A 22,895-nucleotide genomic window follows, 5' to 3' on the forward strand; every position below is an offset into this window, starting at 1 on the left:
CCTGACAGCTCTGTTTTAATGGCTGCTCTCCCACAGATGTCAATGAGTGCATGAGAAACGTGTGCCCGGCTCACAAAGAGTGCCGTAACACAGAGGGAGGATACCAGTGCTTCGACAGCTGCCCTGCTGGGATGACCAAAGCAGAGAACGGAGCCTGTGTGGGTTAGTGGTCATCAGACTTTATTTTATTTTCTCTTCACAGGGAGCTAAATGCGGCATTTGGTCACAAATTGCTTAATTCACTCAGAGCAGGGATGTCCAGACTGCGTCTTAATGCTGGGTACATAAACAGTGATTTATTTATACCAGAGTTCTGTTAGAGGCGCACAATGCAGGATTTGTCAGTTGTTTGTAAAAACACCAGTAAGCCAAGTTTAGACTCATACAGAGTTAATCTCGACTTCTGAATCTGCAGTGTTTTGTGGCTCATATGCTGTTAAACTGCATGTTTTCCAGATATTGACGAGTGCCAGGATGGAAGTCACATGTGTCGCTACACTCAGATCTGTCAGAACACAGTCGGAGGTTACGGCTGCGTCTGTCCCAGAGGGTACAGATCCCAGGGAGTCGGCCTCCCATGTCTGGGTACGACCTCGGCCCCGCTTGGTTTTGTTATTTAACTCGCTCTCACACGAGAAGTTACTTGAGCCTTGTTCTACCTTTCAGACATTGACGAGTGTCTGCAGACGCCGAACCCGTGTGCTTACCAGTGCCGTAACGTTCCCGGCAGCTTCAGGTGCCTGTGCCCTCCTGGAACCGTGCTGCTTGGAGACGGGCGCTCCTGTGCGGGGCTGGAGAGAGGTCAGACCTTCACCAACGGCACCAGAGTCAGGGCAAGACTCCGCCCACAGCTGGTGTCGTCACTAGGACGGCCAATCCTGTCCCGTTCTCATGGGGTGTCCCGGATCACCAGACAGAGCTGTCCTGTGGGGTACACAAACAGAGACGGCACGTGTGTCGGTGAGTGGTACCCAGATCAGACCCAGCACTCATAAACACACTGTCCACATCGTACTGTCTGTCGAGCCTCACACTGGTCTCTCTGCTTTATTCTCTGCACAGACGTAGACGAGTGTCTGCTCAGGAAGCCGTGTCAACACGAGTGCCGAAACACCATTGGCAGTTTCCAGTGCCTGTGTCCTCCAGGTTACCAGCTCTTACCCAATGGCAAGAGCTGTAAAGGTACGAGTCTGACTGAACTCTACCTGCATGACTGCCTTCATCCCTTAACTACTGCAGCTGAACTCCTGCTCTCTTTCTCCAACTCTAGACATCGATGAATGCGTGGAACAGGGCATCCAATGTGGACACAATCAGATGTGTTTTAATACCCGAGGGGGGTACCAGTGCCTGGATACACCCTGTCCTGCTTCCTATCAGAGTGGAGGAACTCCTGGGTAAATGTCACGTGTTTAAGTACAACAGTCACACTGTAGGTGTGGTACATCTGCACGCAGCTGTTCCTATGTTAACACGTTCCTCTTTCCTGTTGGCCTATAAAGGACCTGCTACAGGCCGTGTTCTCGGGACTGCGCCACAGGAGGCGCTCCTCTGCTCCTGCAGTACAAGCTGCTCACCCTCCCCTCTGGCATTCCAGCCAACCACAACGTGGTACGACTGTCGGCCTTCTCGGAGTCAGGCGTCCTGCAGGAGCGCACGTCTTTTACCATCCTGGAGCAGGAATCGGAGATGGGCGCGATGGGCCGGGTGTTTGGCATCAGAGACGAGGCGGGCAGGGGGATCATCTTCACCCTACGGGTCCTGGACAGAGCAGGACTCGTGCGCCTCAAAGTGCAGGCCACCACCATCTCACTACAGGGCCGCATCACGTACCAGAGCATCTTTATCATCTACATCTCCATCTCGACGTACCCCTACTGAGCCTCTGTGCTGCCTCACAGGTGACTCTGGATTACCCACAAAACCCTGTGCCCCGGACTCATGAGATCAGGTGGACGTGGTTAGTAAGTGGCGGTTAAGCCGGCTGTGAGTGCGACGTCACAGTGCTGAAAAGGTTCTGCTGAAGTAATCACAGAGCAGAACCTTCTCTACAGAAGGCATCTGAACAGACGGATGAGCGAAACCTTTTGTTCCTTTATTCACCACATGCCTTACGAGTGCATCCAATCAGTATCTGAAAACGCAGAATGTAAAAAGTGTCCATCAGAATGTTTTGATAACATTTTGTACGTTAGATTTATTCTCATGTTTGCAACCTGCACTTGGAAATCTTTCAGTAGTTATGAAAATGCACAATGTTTGCCCCTATTATTTTAATTTATTTAAGTCATTTGAACACATCACATTCACGGACTTTGAATTAAAGGAACAATTCAGCCAACAATGAAAATTCAGTCATTATGTCCTCACCCTCAGCAGTCTGCTAAACAACTGAAGAAGCTGGGGACAATTTTTTTTAACATTTTAAAACAAGTCCCCAGCATCTTCAGCAACACTGTGAAGCTCCAGAAATGTTCTGTGGACTGAGAAACTTCACCGGACTTTCCGTCAGTGTGGGAGTGAGGAGATAATGACTGCATTTTCATTTCTGGCTGAACTGCTCCTTTAATGAGGACCTAGTAGCATTTGAAAAGACAAACCTGCAGTGGCATATTGTAACTCGTAACCATGTAGCTAGCGACAGTGTTTGATCTACGTGTTTTTGTACTCTTTTATAACCTTTTGTATCATGTGAGACAGTTTTAAAGGTGCTATTCTGAAGCGCTGTTGCTGTTACAGGGAAAACAGGCAGATATATTACACACACCACAGAAACAGCACATCTTTCCTGCATTCATGGTGCCATACGCAACAGTTCAACAGTTCAACATTCACTCAGTAAATAAACTTCACTGTGTTGCATTAAAAATGTTTGGTCTACTTTGGCAGGTTAAACAAATATCTCTGTTGCTGTAAATGAGCAAATGATCAAATATGTATAGAAATAAAATGAACAACACTTTTGTTATTGTCTCCGTCAGTCTTGATGTGTAGAACGCATCAACCATCACAAGTCTCGATCCGTAACGACTGTCCATAAACGTCCACAACATTTCACCAATACAACAACGCAGCGTTAGCCTAGCGTAGCATCAAATGAACTGTTGGCGCTCCTCCGTCCAGCAGCACGTGTCATCTACCTGTGCTGTGAGCGAGCACAAAGGGCACACCTGCTGGACCACGTGGGGTCCTACACACACTGAGCTGTACAAACGGCTCCCGCATGGAGTTTGTTTCTTTAATCTAGTCTTTACAGACGAGCGTCCCAGGACGCTTTCCAGTAAAAGCTGAATCTAAACTTATTTGAAAGAGATGGCCTGACGTCATCCAGACTCCGATGATGACTTTGATTATGACTGGCCAGTATTCAAGACATGGTTTCTGGTAAATCCTGGTAAGAATGAGTCAGACATCCAAACAGCATCAAACTATGACCACATTGTTCATGACCACCAGTTTACATGGGCGCGAAGCCGCTCCGCTCCGGTCCGACGTGAGCTCATGTTACTGCAGTGATCCTACAGAAGTCCTGCTATAGTAAACACTGGCAGCGACAGAGTGAAGGTGAGTTATTGGAAACAAACTGTTGTCTCTAAGGAAGAAATCAATCTAAAAACATCTGATAAACTTGGGAGAATTGTGTAATAAAGTGCAGATGATTTCCAGCTTAAGTGCAACAACATGTGAAGGCAACACGACGATCCCTTCAGAGCCGGGGAGCCTCTCTCTCACAGACCTCGTCTTGACATCTGTTTACTTTACTTGTTGATGTCATGACGTCAGCGCTTCGGAGCCAAAAGCAGCTTAGTGTTTGGTAAAGAAGTCGAGATGTATCCATGGAAGCTAAAGTCATGCTTGTGCTAAAACATTACTCTGCTAGTGATACTCGAGTAAAGCTCTTTAAAATGTAGATTATCGGATCTTATATTATTCAGCATTTTTCCAATGATCACAATCTGCGTTGGATTGTCAGCACAGCAACAACAAGCGTGGCTGAAAGCTCAAAGTAACCTCACTGTCAGCTCCGCGGTGGAGTAGTTTGACCGACAGACCGAGTCCACCACGACAGACCGAGACCCAGCTGAAGTGATCTGAAACTGAAGCCCACACCAACAGGCGGCATCAACGGGGTCCGACCCGTCTGTCGCCACAGCCGCTGGCTGTAATTAACTGACCGTCTGAGGGAAAACACGAACGTCACCTGACACACCTGCTCACCTGTTTCAACGCCACAATACGTGTCCTCTCGCTGACGAGGCCGGAGAGCTTGAACAGATCAGGACTAATTGGATTTTTTTACAGTTCATTCCTCTGAAATGAGTAATAGAAAAGGTCAGGAAGAGCTGACCTGAGCTGAGGGAGTGTGTGTGTGTGTGTGTGTGTGTGTGTGTGTGTGTGTGTGTGTGTGTGTGAAGCTGCCTCCACTTGTTTTGATTTTTGCTGCTTCTCTGATGTGGTCATTAGCTTAGCCCGAATGTGAGTAACTTCTTAACAATAAGTTTATAAACTGAGTTCAGCTAACCCGCTTTTCAAAATAAAACAACACCATAACCAAGTTATCATCATGATGACTCTTCCTGACACAAGCTTGTGTGAAGCAGGTCAAACCGCTTGTGTTGTGGCCAACTGCCTAAAGTCAACATGTGGTCAATATTTTTCATGTGCATAAACATGATTTTGAAGCCACTTCCTGTGTTTCTAAACATCCATTAATTCCTTCTGACTACGTTACACGTGAAGCTAATTAGAACAATCTGTGCTGCGTTTTGTAACGTCTCGCAAACGATCGGCAATAACCACAGCAGTGAAGCAGCACCAACAGGAGTTTAACAAAAATAAGCAAAAATAGCATTAAAAAGAAAAAAGAAGAAGAAGAAACGAGCACGAGGAAAACAGCAGGACTGCACACCCAACTGGAGGCCAGTCATTCATTAAGGCCTCACAAAGCCTCACTAATTCCCTGTAACACATGTAATATAGTGTAAGGCAGACTGCAGGCCTTGTCCTCCTCTTCCATAAAACACAAAGTATTAGTGGAAATGCATGCTTAAGGCTGAGCGATGGCTACCAGTAACATCTCCCCTACTGCTTTACACAGTCAGGATGTCAGGAGAAATGGGGACTCACTGTGCTCCTCTCACTAATGAGCACAACACTGCTGCCTATTAGGAGGTATAAGCAATGGAGCTCAGCGCGCACCCATCATTACCAAATTAAACGTGCAAACAAAAGAAATTCTCCAAGTTTGAGTCTTGTCAAACACTTGACTGTGTTCTGGATTCTCAGATCTAATGGCCCTTAATACGCCAAACCAGTCAATCAGTTTTACTACACAGAAGCAGAACAACGTGTTGAACTCCTGAGGACATTTGGTTCAGACCGCTGACTGCATATAAACATGGACGACATGAGAGCTTCCCAGAGGCGGAGTGGAAGCGTCTGGATGAGCACAGCCTGGTACAGAAACAGACCAGAAGGTCTCTACAGCTAACTTCCTCGTTCATGATTTATATGACTCACTCGTTTACATGATGTTCAGGCTAAAAGTGGTGCATGACTGAGGGACCTGACGCTTTGAGCCACTGAGGCCAACCTCTCGGCGGAGTTTGCACCTTTCAGAAAAATTTAATGCAAATTTCAGATAAATAATTTGGACGAGGTGAAAACCAAAGCACAGGTGAAGGGAGAGCTGGAAGAAGTACTCGGACAGCTCCAATGGGGTCGTAAACCCGACACTAAACGAAAGCTAATGTTGCTCAGCCTCTGCTGGATGTGCAAACGGACAAGTGTTTGACCAGAGCAGCTTAGCGAAGCCACGTCTATGTCAGTGTGTTTTTACACAAACGGCCAAGCAAATGACTCGGTGCAGGTTTAAATGTTTTGTGTCCGTTGTTAGAAGAAAAGCCAGAAACTGTCAGTGGTGTCATGTTGCAGATGAGTGTTTTGAATCGGCTTCGGGGGGCGTTTTAAACCGCCGTCTCTCTTCACCGCACAAACTGCGCGTCACGATATGACAAAAAGTCAATTAAAAAAAGAACAACAACAACAACTAAAAAACACGAGGACGAGTGTTGTTCACCCAAGAAGCGGGATCAAACTTCCCGGGTATTTTTCTCTGACACTGCACAAAGGGGTGTCGCTGAAGAGGGCCGACACAAATGAACATGAGTAATGCTCCAGCTTCAGCCTGTCATAACTCCACTGTCTGCAACTAAGTGTGGGGAGACTGAGTAATACTATGATGTGGCGACTGAGAGCGAACGGTAAAAGTGTAGTGAAGGATGTGGAGAACCAGATGTTTCTGACAGTTAGTTTTGGAGAACAGTGAGGATACTGGTGCTTTGTTCTACTCCAATGCCAGATCATTAAGAATGATAAAGTCCAGGACTGGTTCTCTGGAGTTTAAGCGAGTACTGGTGAGACTGGAGCCAGTCTAACCAGAACAGGACCAGTTCCTTCAACAGTCCTATGACCCCTGTGTGTGTGTGTAGGCCTGAGTCCTGCTTCTTTATTCATTCACACATGATGTGAATCAGCTAATGCCAAAAATGCAAATGCAATCAGACTGCGTGCTGCAGCAGCTGCATATGAATATTAAGACGCTGGCAACATGTTTTAAAACCATTAACAGAAGTTGCTCACACACACTTTGTCAACACGGCCCTCCAGTGTGGAGACAAATTTATAAAAGTGAAGCGTATTTTTCCAAACGACGTATTGAGTTTCTCGCTTCGGACGGCCAGAAAAACGTGACGATCAACATGCGTATGCAGCGCGCTCTGACCCCGTGCCTTGCTGGAAATCACTTGTGCTCAGATGAAAACGACGCGATGGTAATATTTACTTGTCGCCATGGCAGCAGCACAGTATACATATATAAAAATGTTTAAAAAGTAGGCCAGTGGAAAAGGCATAGGTGTTAAATAACGCAGACATGACGCATAATTCGGGGTAGTCTATGGGGTTGTAGAGCTTATTTAAAATGCATGTGCTTTTTGTGCTCTGTGCTGCAGACGTTGATCTCTTTCGGCATCAGACGGGCGCTGATATCTGGGGCACAAGTGTGCATGAGCTCATGGAGATATACATTACAAACATGAAACAGTGGTCGAATTGAGCACGGCCCTCCGAGCCATCACCCCTCGCCGTGGGGTAATAAAAACAAGCGCACTGTGTGATTTACCCTTTGACATGACTCTTTTGAGCCAGTATTTCCTGCACACGTAAGGGGACATCTTGCCAAGAACATCACTGAGCTTTGGACCCGTGTTGACCTTTTACAGGCCCGTGTAAGACTGTCAGACCGCCACTGGGACAGTCGGGCTCTGGCAGCCACCCACAAAGCTCCCTCGCTCTGATTCTGCCTTCAGGAAACGCAGGAAGACAACCAGCTTGCTGATATTGTGGCTCAGCACTCTCATGTGTTCTAAACATGTTGGCTGTTGTGCGAGTGCATGCGCCTGGATGACTTTTAATGTGGGCCAGACGCTGACTTCACCACCACAACGCTCGCCACAGTAGTTCCATCCATCCTGATCCCCGTCCGCCAGCCAAGCCCTGCTTCCTGCCATTACTCCCCTGGACTGCAGATGGGAGGAAAAAGAGACTTGCATCGTAGCCTAGCGCTTCGTCGCTACGGATGGAAGGAGGTAAGAAAGACCGCCACAATTGGGGAAAAAATGTCTTTGGTTGTACTCCATACAGAGTCTCAAAGCTACTGTTTTGGGTTCGGTTCTACGGTTAATATCTTTCACATCAGCCCAGGCATTACAGCAGAAATACAGTCGCCAGGTTTTCTTGTTCCTCACACTCACATTTTTTCCAAGCCGAATGACTTTCCAGGGTAAAATAAATAAAAACTATTATATAAGGGTTTACAGAGAAGGTCCAAGCAAATTCAGAGAAGGTCCAAGCAAATTAAAATAACACAGTTGCAGCATACTGGCAGCAGCAGCAGCAGCAGCAGCTCAGCACAGAAACTGACCTACATCAAATCAAGCACGCATGATTCACTCACTACAATACGAACTGAGAATTACATGAAGGCTAAATGCTCAATAGAGGCTTCACTACAAACTTAAAGCTTCGATAATCAATACTTTTCCATGAATTGCCAGTCAACTCTACGGTTTCCCTGAACTCTGCTGAGCTTCACGTGTTCAGTTAAAGAGCAAAATCCTTTTTGTTTAATTAGAAACACAAATCCCGCTCACATCTCAAGAAATCTCGTGAGTTTTTACGGTCGTTTCCTCGTCTATATTCTTAACATCAGATAAATACTCAGCCATGACATTAGAAATAAATTTCTGCTGGTGGTTCAAAGCAAGCAAACTCCAAACTCTCCAGCTCTGATTCACATTCCCACCATCGTCTTCCTGCAGCCCAAGTGAATGTTTGTGCTGAATTTGAAGAAATCCCCTCAAGGTGTTCCTGAGATATCACATTCACAAGTATGGGATGGACAGAAAAATTAATTACTGAGATTGACTGAGATGAATCATTCTAGCATAATAAAATTTGCAGCCGTATTTGCCATCCCTTCTTTTGGTTCACTGTTCACATTTTAGCTTTACTGTCTTGGCTCGCTCTCACTGCTTTCCTTAAATTCAGCATCTGTTTTCAGCTACCTGCTCAGCCCCCACCAGCACGCACAGTGGAACGTTTAGCAGGTCCAGATGCATATCACAGGAGGTGCTGGAGAGCAGCAACAATAAAATAAAATTAAAAAAAAGCTAAAAGGAAAAATGAAGATTGGTCCTGGTCAGAAAGGTGACACTGGATGAAAACAAATGATGTTGCGTGTCTGCCGGACCAACCGAAAATATGTCAGCGTCCTGTTTATACCTTCTACCAGTTGTCTCCTGATAATGTGACTCCTGCACCAGCAGCTCAACCTTCCACCACCACCACCACCACCACCACCATGAACACTCGACGGAGCGAACACGTTTGCTGCCCCCTCAGGATATTTTGTGTCTGCTCCATTATTTTCCAGGAGCCCCAGTTGTTCACTAATCAGTCTGCTGAGATTTACGGCCCTGCTGGACAGGTAATTGTCAATCCTGCTCCGGTGATTACTCTCAGACTCAACCCCTGCTGTGTAACACCCGTTTTAAAGAAGTACTTTCTCACGCCAAAGCTTGAGCACCTTAGGCTACATACAAAAATACCTCTGTGGCGACCAGCTATTTTATCATTTTATTTTATTGTGCTTTTTTTCTATTAAAACCATTTGGTGGGGTCTGTGCTGGAGATTTGTACTAAGAATTAAGAGTAGGGGCAACAGGGGGACGATTATAACACCTGAAATCCCATCAAACAGAAAGAAGACGAGAAGATTCTTCTGCACATGCTCTGTGAACATCCCTCTCTGTCGGAGGCCTCATACTCGTCAAGGTTCATCTGCAGAGATTTTATATTTGTTAACTGTTCAGTGGATACGAGGCTCTTCATACCAACCCATCCAGAATTCAGAACTTGTTACTTTAGGGATTTATTTGTTTATTAGTTTGGATTTGATTAAATCTTGCAACACCTTGTGGCTCTGCTCCAATACTTGTTAGGTAAACATCTTTTTGTTTGGCCTTTGGAGTTAACAAATCATTTTTTTGCTTTTCTTTGTATTTGTTTTGTATTTGAAAATCCACATTCAAAGGTGGGTTTTTCAGCTCTGAAAGTGCAGCTAACAAGACCTTTTTATACAGGACCAAAGAACTTTAAGATGTGACAGCGACACTACATGAAATCTGAATGTGGCTGCAAAAAAGTGAAAGATTCTTAATTTGGATTAAAAAATTACTTTCATGAATTTGATTACTGTAAATTCTTTTTGAATTCGCTTTTGAAAACATGCTGCAAATTATCCTCACTGGATGTTTGGATGCTACATATTTCAACCCAATCTGCTAAAATAAACAATTCGCGTGGCTTAAAAAACATGTACAAAGAATTGCAAAAATGATTACATTTTGCTCTGAGGGCCAACAAACAAAAGCTGATAACTAAAAAAGTATTTGGAGTGGAGAAAACTGCAGAAAAGTCCTGTGACGTCTTCACATGATTTATTTCGAGAGAATTTGGTACTGAATAACCCACATGGAGTCGGTATTCATACGAAGAGCTCACGTGTCAATCACTATTGTGACTCTAACACTGACTGTGAAAACATTAAACGTCTGACGTCCAGTCTCCTGTGCAAATCAAGGACTGTGAGCTCAGTAATGTTGGCAAACAAATCTTATTTGGGATTCTTATGCAGAGCTGCTTTAAAAGAACGATCCACGTATGAGCACACAGGGGGAAGATGGCAGCCACCCTCCACACTTGAGACAGAATCCAAACCATACTTGTGTTCCCTGTGTTCAACCAGATGCCCCTGCTAGCCTGCGTCTGTAATCACACAGTTGTAAAATGACTTTTCAAAGTTCAAGTTGTTGGCTTTGAGTGCTCTCGACAGCTGTTCTCCAATCTGCAGACGTTTTGCGAGACTTGTGTTTTCTCAACTTCAAGATAAGCTCTGATACACAAACACCTTCAGTACATCAAAACCAGCAAGTCCCAGCTGGCAGGGTACAGCACTCCTAACGCTCGGTCCACGGGCCTGGAATGGGATGGGATGGAAATATCACAGTCATAAATAGCTTTGCGATGCAGAGTTAAAAAGGCAAAGCCAAAAACAGCCCTGCGCCTGTCCTCATCCTCCCACAAAGTGGCTGCTCATGACTTTGACCTGTTGCGTAATGATCTGAGGATGATGAGGAAAAACTCTCATCATCAGGAAGCCTGCATTTTAGGCTATTTCAGCAACTCTTATAAATCATTGATGGCAGCTTGTGTGACTTCCAAAAGTAACAACTGATAAAAACTTAGCAGCAATTTGTCAGAGAGGTTGAGAAAAAAGAAAGAAAGAAAGAAAGATGTTAAGCAGCCACACACGGAGCTGTAACTGGTTATTTCCTGCCTCTGATGAGTAGACAGACGCTGCACAGATCATCAACAAATCTGTGAAGTAACATAAGAGCAAATTGCAGGGTGACATCACTGGATACACCCCCCCATATAACTGCAAACACAGAATTACCTCAGAGGAAAAGAATGGGCCTTTACAGTGAAAATAAAAAGGAGTCCAATAAAGGCACCACTTCTGAGAGACAGTCCATGCAGTTTAGTTTTTAGCAGGAGGCTTTTGGTTTCCTCACAGGCAGCATCCCACACTATGAGCACTGCTTGACTTGGCCGAATCACCGGTTACTTATGGTCATTTTCTGCTCTGGCTCGGAGTGTTTAGGATGTACTGGATCAGGATTTTTTTTTCTTCCCCCTCCTTCCTGGAACTGAGAGTGGCCGCCTTCCAGAGAGACGTGACCTCCAGCGGCGCGACCCCAGGAAAACGGGGGCGGGCACTGCAGGGGTCGATGACCATCCATCACAGCAACAGTGAGGAGTGCGTCTAAGGCTCCGGCCTGCCTCTCAACACCGACCATTTCATGCTACTTGAAATCCAATACGCACTTATATATAGCTCTCAATGCTTTTCGAAAGGGCCAACAAAGGCCCATGACAAAATATGAGACGTAGCAGTTGGTTGTATAGAAAAGAAACCGCGGTCCATGGCAACTGTAACCGCTTTGCTGTTTCTTTGTTGTTGTGAATATGGAGGCACACCTACACCAGAGCTGAACAGCTAAAAAAGAAATGATAAATGGAAGTCAGCTGTGGATAATAAATCAGCACACCCTGGTAATGATGCTGGACCTTTCTTTATGCTCTAAAGAACCAGCTGATACCGCTCGTGCCGAGAACCTTTCGTCGCTTCTATCACTTATCAAGGTCAGTTGTAACCAGAATATCTCTTGAAAACGGAGAAGCTCCATGTACAACGAGGGCTTTTTTCAGCTGCACAGCTGACGATCGAGCGCTTCAGTGGAACATTTGGCACGAACGGTGCTTGATCCGCCAGTCCATTCACGTCTACTGATAAAATCTAAACTTTGATATTTGGCTCAGAAATATTCCTCCAAAACAGCAATTATCACAAACGAGCTGCAGAGGATATTTAGAGCTTACAATCAATCACTGAGGGTAATACAGTGGAAAGATTTCCTAACTTGGGAAATCCAGTGAGGCGTGCTGGAAACAGTATTAGCTGATCACAAATTAAATGTTACATGTCATCCCAAACACGTTTTCTGCAGCCTGGTTGGCTAAAGATTCTGCTTAGAACTTGAAAATCTGTCGATGACGATGGGCGGACGATCAATCCTGACCACTGAGCACAGAGTGGTAATGTATACTACGTGACAAGACTATTTTACTGCCCAGAAATGTTGTACATATGAAAAGTAATCGATTTCAGAGTGCACTTGTTAGGCCACTCCACTGCAAACCTCACCTCTAGTCAGCCAGATCAGCAAAAGCAGCCCTCGTTTACCTTTAAGGCCCCAGCGAGACACTGCTTCCAGTTTTACTGAGAACAAATGACTGTTGTAAACCGAATGGCATTACAGAAACGGAGATTATCGCAAAGAAAAACTGTTGTATTTCACAAAGAATGATGAAAACTGGCAGAGTCAGACAAGTCTGTAAAACCTGATACAGGGCTGATTTAGCCAAGGCTCAACGTAGCATCCCCTACACGTCCATGACTCAAATTTATTACACTGACTGCTTTTCACTTTTGCAATGGTAGCTTCCCTGAAGCCATGTCTCCTACAGTCATTTAATACACACCACGGGTGTTTGCACAAGCCCTGTTCTTTTACAAGCTCCACGCTGGTTAGCACTGAGCTCCAGTGAGGCTGAGGGTGAAGAAATTCAAGCTGCTTTTCTGTACGTTTTAAAGAAATGGAAAGTTTTAGGTGTAAGACTCAAAACAAACAGGTCAAGTACTCTGACCTGACTTTTACTTTACTCCCTGGGACATTCCTCCAAAATGACCTCATAGGGGGACAGCAGGAACTGGAAAGCAATAAAAATCTGTCTCAGTGGAGATGTCTTTTCCATCAGCTCTTCGGCTTCATTGTTCAGGGCCGCAGTTCAAATCTGCAGTGCGGGGACCCCCCCTCCCCCGGCAGCTTCAAGGATTGGGGGGGTTGTAGAAATTTATACTACTCGGGTATAAACTCTCACATTTTAAACTTTTGTACTGTTACAGTCACTATGGGCTAACTTAACAGCCATCAGTAGCTAAAAGTTTGCTACCGCTGGCTCTTAAAGAACAGGGAGAATGTGAACGCAGCAGTCACTCTGAACAAAGGCTTCCTCTAAAATACGTCATCTTTTTTTTTTGTACAAAAGAATTAAGACAGGCTGACAGCGTAGAGTTCATGGTGCACAAAGACCAGGGTTTGATTAATCATCTCTGCACAGACCATCAAAAACATTCTGTCCTTGAGCATGTTTTAAAGCATTTTAATTTTTTTTTCTCGACAAAAATCTCTATCACATATATATCTTTGCAACCTACAGCGACAAAACCAAAGCTAATGTCTTTTACATATGGAGCACAGCTCAGCTTGTTTTCCTGCTTCCTCTCGAACAAAGAAAAATATCGAGCTAGAACGGGTGACTTATATTTTGGCACTGAAAATACAACATTGGCACTGAAACACTTGTACTGGAAAGGTTGTATTTCTGCTGAAAAAAATCCAATGAAAAATGAAACACAGACATTAAAATTGGGGCAAACCCCACCACTCAAACCCCTCCTCTCCACACCAAAACGGTGACAGAAAGCTGAACCTGAAAAAAGAGCCTTAAAAAACGACCAATGAAAAAGACAGATGTGACAAAAAAATAATAAATCTGAAAACTGTCACTGAAAAACATGAAAATAAAATCATTTTTAAATGTCTAATTTTCAGTGTTTCAATAGCAACGTTTCCTTTTCTATCTTGTTTTCAATGCCAAAATTTCAATTCTGAAATTCAAATCCGCACAGAATAAAAAGCACACGCAAAATTTAAGAGGGTGAAATAAACGAAACCTGGCATTCAAACGTCTCTCTCAGCGTCTTCCTCGGACTCCATCTCAACATACTGAAGTGGTTACACGGCCTCTGACGGCAGCCATCTCGAGCAACTGCACGCACTGCAAAAACTGGGAATGACAAATGTGGCCCTGACTGTCAGTTCTGTGTGCCTGGACTTTTATTTCAAAGGGGGAAAAAAAGGAAACTGCGTTTAAGAACATTTAATAAATCAGGTAGCTGCAGAAAGCTGGCAAAAACAAGTCATTTAAGTGCCTGTAGATACACTGAGCTGCCTCACAACACACACGCTAATTTCTGTCACAATGAGAATATTCAGTCAGTGTTAGGACCCCGAGGTTAAATGGCACATGTGCAACATTACCTGTAGGTACAGGTAATGCACAGAGAGGTTGCAGACTTTGGGTTTAGGTGAGGACGTCAGCAAAACCAGCTCAGAGCCATGAGAACAAGACTACACACAGAGTTTACATCATCTGGGAATGTCAACAGGTCGGACGGACGGACGGACGGACGGACGGACAGACAGGCTAGTGTAATAACGTCTGTCTGGCCTTTAATGGCAGCGCTCAGCCTGGCCAGTGGAAATAGCTGACTAAATATTGGCAAAACTGTCAAGACTAAATATTGGCTCAAAGTGCATGGAAGGTATGACTGACAAGCATTAGGTAACTGTGCTTCTTCTCTGTTGGTTTAAGGTATTTGGACAGACGAAACATAATACAGGCTTAATGCTCAGCATTCAAAATAATCTTTAAGGCAACCGTTCTCCGGCTCTTCTGTAACTGATATACTGTTTTCCTCTTCTCTACAAAGAGGGCTCTAATCAATTATGGCATCTACCACAAACAGCTGTACAAATGAAAGCTTAGGTTTGATTAAGTGTCTGACTAGAGCAATGTGCTGAACCTGTGCAGAACAATAAAGCTTTTGAGTGAATTCTTTGCAAATTGCTACCTTCAGATGATCCAGACGGGGATACAAGAACAGGGCTCTCGGAAAAGAAACCTGCCACATTGCTTGGGAGGAACAGCTAAGGTTATAAAGTTTTGCTCATGAGACAATTCAGTTGACAGACACCCCATTGTTTCCAAAGCGAAACTGGCTGCCAGTTTTTTCGAAGGGAAGCTAATAAAATGTTTCATTTGATTGCTGTTGCCGGATGAATGTAACTTTTGAGTAGTTTCAGCAGGCATTTTATGTCCCGACGTCGAGTCCTCTGCAATGACATGTGACATTTACAACGATCTGTCAAATGGACAATAATTATGACTATGTGCTCTGCCACTTGAAGGAAATTAAACACTTGACACGCTAAAGCGTGCAGTCTACACGTTCATCTGCAGGGAGCCAGCGGCACAGGGGTAGCGTTTAAGAAATGACCCCTCTTTCACCACAGGAACGGTGGGAAGGGGGGCCAACCAGGACACATTTCAGGGATTGATTTAAGTGGTTCCCTCTGATCAATTACTGCTGTAGTCAGTTACAGAAATGACGCAAAGTTCTGTCCCTGTGTTGTGTCAGTTCAGTTCACGTTCTCTAAATCTGAGCGTCATGTCTTTCGCAGCTGAAAATGAAGCAGTGGAGGACGTCAAAGACCGGGCTTACATGTTCAGAAATGTTTCCAAAGTAAATGTCCAAACTAAACACACAAAGGTTGCCAGTGTCCAAAGTAGGAGTGCAGGACTGGTTTGTCTGTTGCAGTCTGACCGTACAGTACAAAGAGGCTGCAGACACTCGGCCAAATCATGAGCTCAACGCTGGCCTCTGAAGGCAACATGCGCTGAGAGGATACTAAGTGTATACATGTGTTTGTTCAGAAGTGTGGGGTTATTAAGCTCGCCTCGTTCTCTGATGTGGTCCAGGAAATGCCTCGCTGCTCCACTCAGGCCATGTTTAGGTTACAGCAGTAAACATTTTGTAGCCAGATTTCTCCATGCTATAAGAGTCATGGTATAAATTCCTTTATACCAGGCTCTAAGGCATACACTCATTAGTAACTGGAAAATTCACATTACGTCACTCCAAGCTGCTGAATCCATTAAAAAAATGGGGGGATATCACCATTTCTCCATCTATATCCCATTTCTGAGAGGTGATGATGTCGGACTGTTATTCCAGTCTCAAGCAGATGGTGGTCCTGTTAATAACTGACATGTGAAACATGGACTTAATGCCCTGGTTTGTCAAGTTGAACTCAAGCACAACACAAATGGTAAGACATTATCTCATGTGCGGTGGAAAAAGCAATTCCCGTTCTGTGGTTCCTTTGGTTTTCTCCTGTGAAATTGGGGTCTGTCTCTGGAGCATAAGAGCGAGGAGCATGCTTTAATCTGGAAAATATTACAGGGGGTGGAAGAACATGGGAAACAATAACACTAAGAGGATTCCTCTCCCATCCTCTGGGCTCTGTGATTTGGAGATATGCTTTAGTCTGCAATTTTAGCTCACCACAACCACCGCCTTGGCCCCCGTCCCATGCTACTCTTTTTTCCACCTCCCTCCAAGCGGCCCATGAAGAGGAATGGCTGGAGTGCAGCTCAGGAAGAGCCACAATCCCTCAGGTAACAGTTTGGGTAGAGTTAGTCTGCACTGCAATAAACTGGCCCGGCTCCAGATCATTTAAGAGGTGACAGTTGGTTCAGCTTTGGGCTCTGAGGTTACTCTACCATCCTCCTGCCAGTAGAGTCGTAACTGATGACACTGGTGTGTTATGAGGTCTTGCTGCTCTGTGTGGAAAACTCCCCGTGTTCAGTCAAGGACTTCCTCTGTGCACATGGAGAAGTAATCAGAACACGGAGGCAAATGGAGCAAGTGGGTCTTCCTTCAAAGCAGAATGATTCCCTTCTGTTTTTGACATTGAGACGGCCAAAGCCTTCCGGCAACTGATTAACTACTGTTTTCACAGAGGAAACCATAACAAATGATTTGTAAGCTGTTGTCTAACAAAAATCACCACAGGGACAGTAAACGGAAAATCTAATCTACATTTGCTTCCTGCTGGGATGAAATGTGGAAAGTGTCTCATAAACAAAAGTAAGGCTGGTGAGAGGAGATGTAGTGCAAATGAAAACAACTCTTTTTGATTTCTCTAAGAGAATTACTGACTGTCAGTTGATCGATTGGATATCTGTAGAGATGGCGCATATATGACGGTCCATACAGGATTTATCAGAGGCGATTTTTGCTGCCCATCTGCACGAGGGAAATGCTAATACTCATGAGGACCTGCTTTCGGCAGGCCTATTTGGAGAAGCTACTGTAAACTGAATATGTGGCAGAAAACACAATGTCAGCACCTACAATGATCCAAGACAAACAGACTGCAGCTTCAGAGTACAGCAATACAGACAGTGTGGTCACTTTCCACCTACGGGGGCCATACTGCATCCACAAAGACTCACAAACAAGCCTGTAATGGACACCGAACACAACTCGCCACAAGTGAACAAACAGGCCCAGTTATTGCTACCACAGTACAACTGGTCATAACTCCTCTTCAGCAGTTTAGCATGTGGCCACATTGTGAGGAGGGCTGCTTCTTCAGTCTGAGCATCACACCTGAACAGGAATGCTGTGGTTACTACATACTTAACTGAACGTCTCATTAACAGCTAAGTCGCCGAAAGACTTTAAATGGAGTACGGTCATCCGTCAGGTCATACAAACGCAAACTGCAAATTTCATCTGTCACTGCATTTACTTGTACTGTGCAAAAGTCAATATTACTACACTACACTATGATTTTCTGGCAGAGTAATAGACAGAACCCAGTTGTCAGAATAAATGTTGGCATTGCACATTTCTGCATATCATGGATTGCTGAAACTTTTCATTTCAACTTAACATGTTTTAATTTTCAGCATTTTGACAATGCTGTAGGAATAAAGATCGTTTGTTAGGGTTTGGCTTAAAACACCCAGTTTAATCACCAACAAAATGACTGAAAAATGTCCCAAGGTCTTGTTAAAAATACCCAGTTTTGTTGCTACAAAGACGGCTGCAAGACAGCGGTCACAAAATTCAATTCAATTTTCTGCAGGTCCCAAAAGCAAAGTCTGGATGTACAGCACTTGATATTGTTATTTTTATATCTTCATATTCATGTGCTGCTTACAGGCGTGTCCACATCTCACCATGACTTGATAAGCCAAACCTTGTGAGGCATGCATCCAATGCAACGTCACAAAAGCCAGTTCTTAAATAGCAAACTGGAACAACTGCTTCAGCTGTTTCAAATACATTTTACTAAACGGGAGTCCTCGGCATGAAAGAGGTATTATTTTAGCACTACTGTACTTCCTTTCAGTTTGCTCACACAGAAAACTGTCACACAGAACTGCTCTGAGAGGCCGGAAAGCCCTAATAAAGAACAAAAACATGTGTTATGAGATTATTTTCACCAAAATGTCTCTGCTGCATAGAGAATTTTTGCAGGCCATTCATGATTTCGTCCACACAGAACTTCTCTATTTAGATCAGTGTCAGACAGTATAGATGCATGCAGCCAAAACATGCAGGCATCTCCAGTGTGTATCCTGTGCAGCCTTCACTAACTGCACATCCACAGCTTGTCAGTGTGGTGTGTTCAGGAGAATCCCATCAACCTGTTAAATCTGGAAATATGACGTGTCCACGTTATGCTTGCCAGGTGCTCGCATGCAGGTGGTCAGCAAACACCAGCAAATAGATGAGATGAAAAAGACCAATAAAAAAAATAAATAAACCACAGCAGGCTGTAAAAGATGGAAGCCGAGCATAAAATCCATTAGTTGGCAGCCTGGACGTGTTGTTAATCAACGTACTGTCACGTCACTTTTACAAATTATGAGATAAAACTGCAAGTTATACTCAATCCAATCTGCAGAATAAATGTTATATTTCTGCAGACCACAGCCTTACATTTCAGGTTTATGTTGTGACAACCTGAAGGTCTGGTTGGGTTTTGGCACAAAAATCACTTGGTGAAGGTTAGGAAAAGATCATGATTTGGTTTTGGCGCCACAACATGGATGGAAAATGTGCTGACATCTCATTAAAAATATGCAGTTTAGACAGCTGGAAAATGTCAGTTGAAGCGGTCTCAATCAGTTGTCTCTCGCCCGGCAGCCATCTCGCCGCCGCCACCTCCTCCTCGTCATGAGCACGTCTGCTCATCTTCATCTAATCTGATTGTAATGTCACACACATAACGTATCTGTGGTTTGCAGAAACGTACAGCAGCCCACAGATGTTCAGCTCGCTGGAGGCCTGGCAAACAGAACATTTGTGCTGACTCAGCATCCTGAAAAGGTGGCGAACGGAAATATATGAAAAGATATGTTGTAACTTTGAATTTTGAATTTCTGAACATTTACAGTCACTGGTTAGACCTAACAAATTTAAACTCCTGGCAAAGTTGTTTCAGTGTTTATGGCAGGGTGAAGCAAACACGCATGCTTTGCTGAAACACAGGGATGGAAAAGGCCACACTTGACTGAATCTGGTCACATAAACTGGAGCGAGTGCTCCCTGGGAGTTTCAGGTCAGTGCCTTTCACTTGGAAACCTGCTCATTAAGTGAGAATTTTTCAATAAAATGCAAAGATGGATAAAAATTAGAACAAAAGATTCTGTTCAAGGATTAGTTTTGATTTGGGTGCTTTGCTCCTTTGTTTCGTAAAATAAACTCCGAAGTCAAGACAAAAGATGCACCCCACCATGCTGTTCATTAGCGACTGGAGGGCTAAAATTCAATCAATTCGAATGGAGAAACTGAGAGTACTAAGGGAAAGAAATGCTCTTTTTAGGCATAATTTCAGACATCCTGAACAGGATGAAGTTTGTTCTGAAAAGAGTACAAGGTCTGCAGACTTTGAGAGAAGTGGCTGAACTACCTGCGTTTTACGCCTGTTGTGATCGTAGACATTTTACAAAATATTTCCATTTCTGTTGGTACTTTCTATAAAAGTATTCCAATGAAGAGACCAACAAAGGTCTCTCCAGTAACTCATCGGTGTTATTAGATTTGTCCAGTGTCCAACAAGCCACAAAGACAACCAGGGTCAGACCTGTATGAGTGATGCTGGACGCTCGGTGAAGGAGGGGCGACAAACCACAAGCGATCATCCCGATGGCCACAGAACAGGCGTTATGAAACACTGCCTGCAGTGCATCAAGTCAGGAACGCTGTAGGTCTGAAATACATTTTCTGCTCATAATCTGGAGTAACCAGGATTCTGTCAAGAGACATGCTTTTCAATGTTGTTTTTTTTGTTTCCTTTGAATGTACTTCTTTCAAATTAAAAAAATTTAAAAATCGCCATCTTGGAATCAAAACTGGGAATCTAATCGATATTGAAATTTACAGGGAATTTGTGAATTCTTCCCTCTTCACTAATGCTACTCCAGTGTCAGGCAGAATAGTGTAGCAGTGCAGTGACAGTGTTTAACGTCAGCCTGAGTTGGAGGGTTTTGTTGGGGTGTCCCTGCTGCCATCCATAAACAGTAGAGAAATGAGCTACGATCTACCTTGAGCCTGGGTGCCGTTCCAATCATTCCCCAGGCTGTCCTTACCCCAGGACGCCCGTCATAAAAGCGAGCAGACCTGAACCTAAATACACAGCTACAGAATACACTTTGTTCTCCACAGCCCAGCAGCTGAAAACCGGAGACCGACTACAGCTACGACTCCTCCGTCGACATGGCTTTGCTTCATGTCGCACCTGGACAGGAGGACTCAAAATGATACTGTTGCCTAATAAATGTCAAATAAGATCAGACAGAGCCAAGAAGATGACATTTAAAGAGAGATCTCTGCTACTATAAAACAACCAACCTTGTCACATAAACATTTGGGATGACCTTATTAGTGTAACTAGGATCCAAGATTCCTGCTTGCTCCACAAGTAAACCCTGTCTGCTGATATACTTAATATACTTATACATTTTCTACGTGTTTTGTAGAGAATTCTTTGTTTTTGCACATGGTCACTGGCCTGAAAAAGTAGGTCAAACACGCTGCTGACATAATCCACACAAACTTCACTGAGAGCTGAGCTTTCAGAAACCTGAACTCTCACTACTGACAGCCTCCCCTGATGACAGACCTAATCGTGTTTACCATGAAAACTTCAGGATATCACCGCTCGGTCCTCGTGAGTCCACGGCAGGCCGTTAAGACTGCGCCGTTGGAACTCACTCACATATACTACCCATGTAGACCAACTGCCGTTGCCTTTCACCAGCACGTTAGGTCACACATCATTATATTTAAGTTGGTCCTATGTGGTACAGGCCTGTATTTGTTGTTCTGTGCTGCTTCCATGGATCCCAAATCACAGCACATGTTAAAGAGCCTTTACCTGCCTACCGAGTGCGTTCCTCTGGATTCTTTCCAAATGATGTAAAGACGGCTCTCTTGTAAAACATGTCTGGAAACAATATGCTTTGGCGCTTGTGACAAATAGGTATTGTGACCTTGATCTTTAAATTCCACCCTACAAGGCATGATGTCAAACTTAATATATGTGGGCTGCCGAGCTGCTTTAGGATTTAATGCTTGTTAAGAAACAGGGATGACCAACTGGAACATTTAGTAGCTTTCAAAGTTGGTGACTTGCTGCAAATGCGGGCAGATCTCCTGATGTTTTTAGCAGCTCCGGCATTGTTGGCGACGTATTGTTAAATGCCTGCATGAGTCATGTCAAATGAATTTCTAAGACAAGGCCACACAGGTTGCTTACGCTTTCAGCGTCAGACTAACGAAGTCTGAATGAAATCCTGTTCCTAACAATTCTCACACGTTCCATATTTACTGGTCTCATTTGGTGGTTTCTGCAACGGTTGGGGCGAGCTTGACAAAATCCTGAGCCAGTCCCATTCTTTCCACTCGGATCATAAAACTGAAAATTTTCCTCCCAACAGAGAGGTCCTTGTAGGTCTAGCCACCAGACGCAGTGAGCCCTACACAGCAAGGCCATGGAATGATTAAGCAAACTCTTTCCACGCCACATCAGAAGAAAACATATTAATGCTTCTAAATTGATAAATCTGTCACAGTACCATGTGATTCTTTATATGGCCAGACAGAATTAAGAAAAAGGCCTACTGCAGCAACAATTTACCAAATTGATTTCACAGCTGTAATCAGCTTGTCAGTCAAAGATCCACAACAAACAGCAGAAACAGTGGGCCAGGGGTGACGGGGTTGATGCAGGTCACCAGAGAACCATCCATCATGGCTGGCAGACAGGGAGACATGCTGGCCTTGTGCGTATCCATGTTTAAACAAAGGTCACTATGGTGGCCTCACACAGTAAGCCACTCATTCACTCATAGCCCAAACACAACCTCATCCTCACACAGTCGCATTCACGGAAAACACAACATTGAGCATGATGAATATTATCCAAAATATTCCACAAACATTAATGTAACTATTAGTGGTATTGATCATTTGTATTGAACCATGGACAAACGGGAGGTGTGTGTTCAGCATTCAACTGAACACACACAACAAAAATTTTAAGAGCTTTGAAGCTTCAGTTCTATCTGCACTTTATGATTAAAAGAAGGTTGTGGGCGGACGGGTGTAAAAAGATGAAGCTTCTCCCCATTAAGAGAGAGACAAAGGTCACACAGTCCAAGTTCATGCAGCTAAACTGCTTGGAGTGAACCAGCTGTCCTCCTGATAAATCCTGAATTCCATCAGAGCTGTCCAAAAAAATTATACTACAGGCTAAAAGTTTCATTCTGCTTCCCTGGAGAGTTTTTAAATTTTTAAAACTACAGCTTAGTTTTGCTGCTTAAATGTCCCCTGATATTTGCCGCATTTGACATATGGAATCATTTAAAATCCTAAAAACTGCCTCTCTGATCACCATTAAAGAAAACACTCGCAAATCAATACAACACACGTTAAAGAAAAA

The 22,895-nt window shown here is 44.2% G+C and overlaps 1 protein-coding gene and 1 long non-coding RNA gene across 4 annotated transcripts in view; one reads left to right on the plus strand and one right to left on the minus strand.

The window, feature by feature from the left end:
• The window catches only part of hmcn2 (hemicentin 2), a 47,982-nt gene extending 45,018 nt beyond the window's left edge, over positions 1–2,964 (plus strand). For both annotated transcript variants that reach the window (XM_046386779.1, XM_046386780.1), the window contains exons 77-82: positions 37–162; positions 457–585; positions 667–960; positions 1,063–1,182; positions 1,271–1,397; positions 1,503–2,964. In XM_046386779.1, coding sequence (XP_046242735.1) covers positions 37–162; positions 457–585; positions 667–960; positions 1,063–1,182; positions 1,271–1,397; positions 1,503–1,881 — 1,175 coding nt within the window. In that variant the 3' untranslated portion in view covers positions 1,882–2,964. The remainder of the gene's footprint in view (positions 1–36; positions 163–456; positions 586–666; positions 961–1,062; positions 1,183–1,270; positions 1,398–1,502) is intronic.
• The window catches only part of LOC124058001, a 66,037-nt gene that overhangs the window by 21,558 nt on the left and 21,584 nt on the right, over positions 1–22,895 (minus strand). For both annotated transcript variants that reach the window (XR_006843194.1, XR_006843193.1), the window contains one exon: positions 708–924. This is a non-coding gene — a long non-coding RNA (uncharacterized LOC124058001). The remainder of the gene's footprint in view (positions 1–707; positions 925–22,895) is intronic.

Source organism: Scatophagus argus, chromosome 4 (assembly GCF_020382885.2).
Source record: "Scatophagus argus isolate fScaArg1 chromosome 4, fScaArg1.pri, whole genome shotgun sequence".
NCBI classification, from domain to species: domain Eukaryota; kingdom Metazoa; phylum Chordata; class Actinopteri; family Scatophagidae; genus Scatophagus; species Scatophagus argus.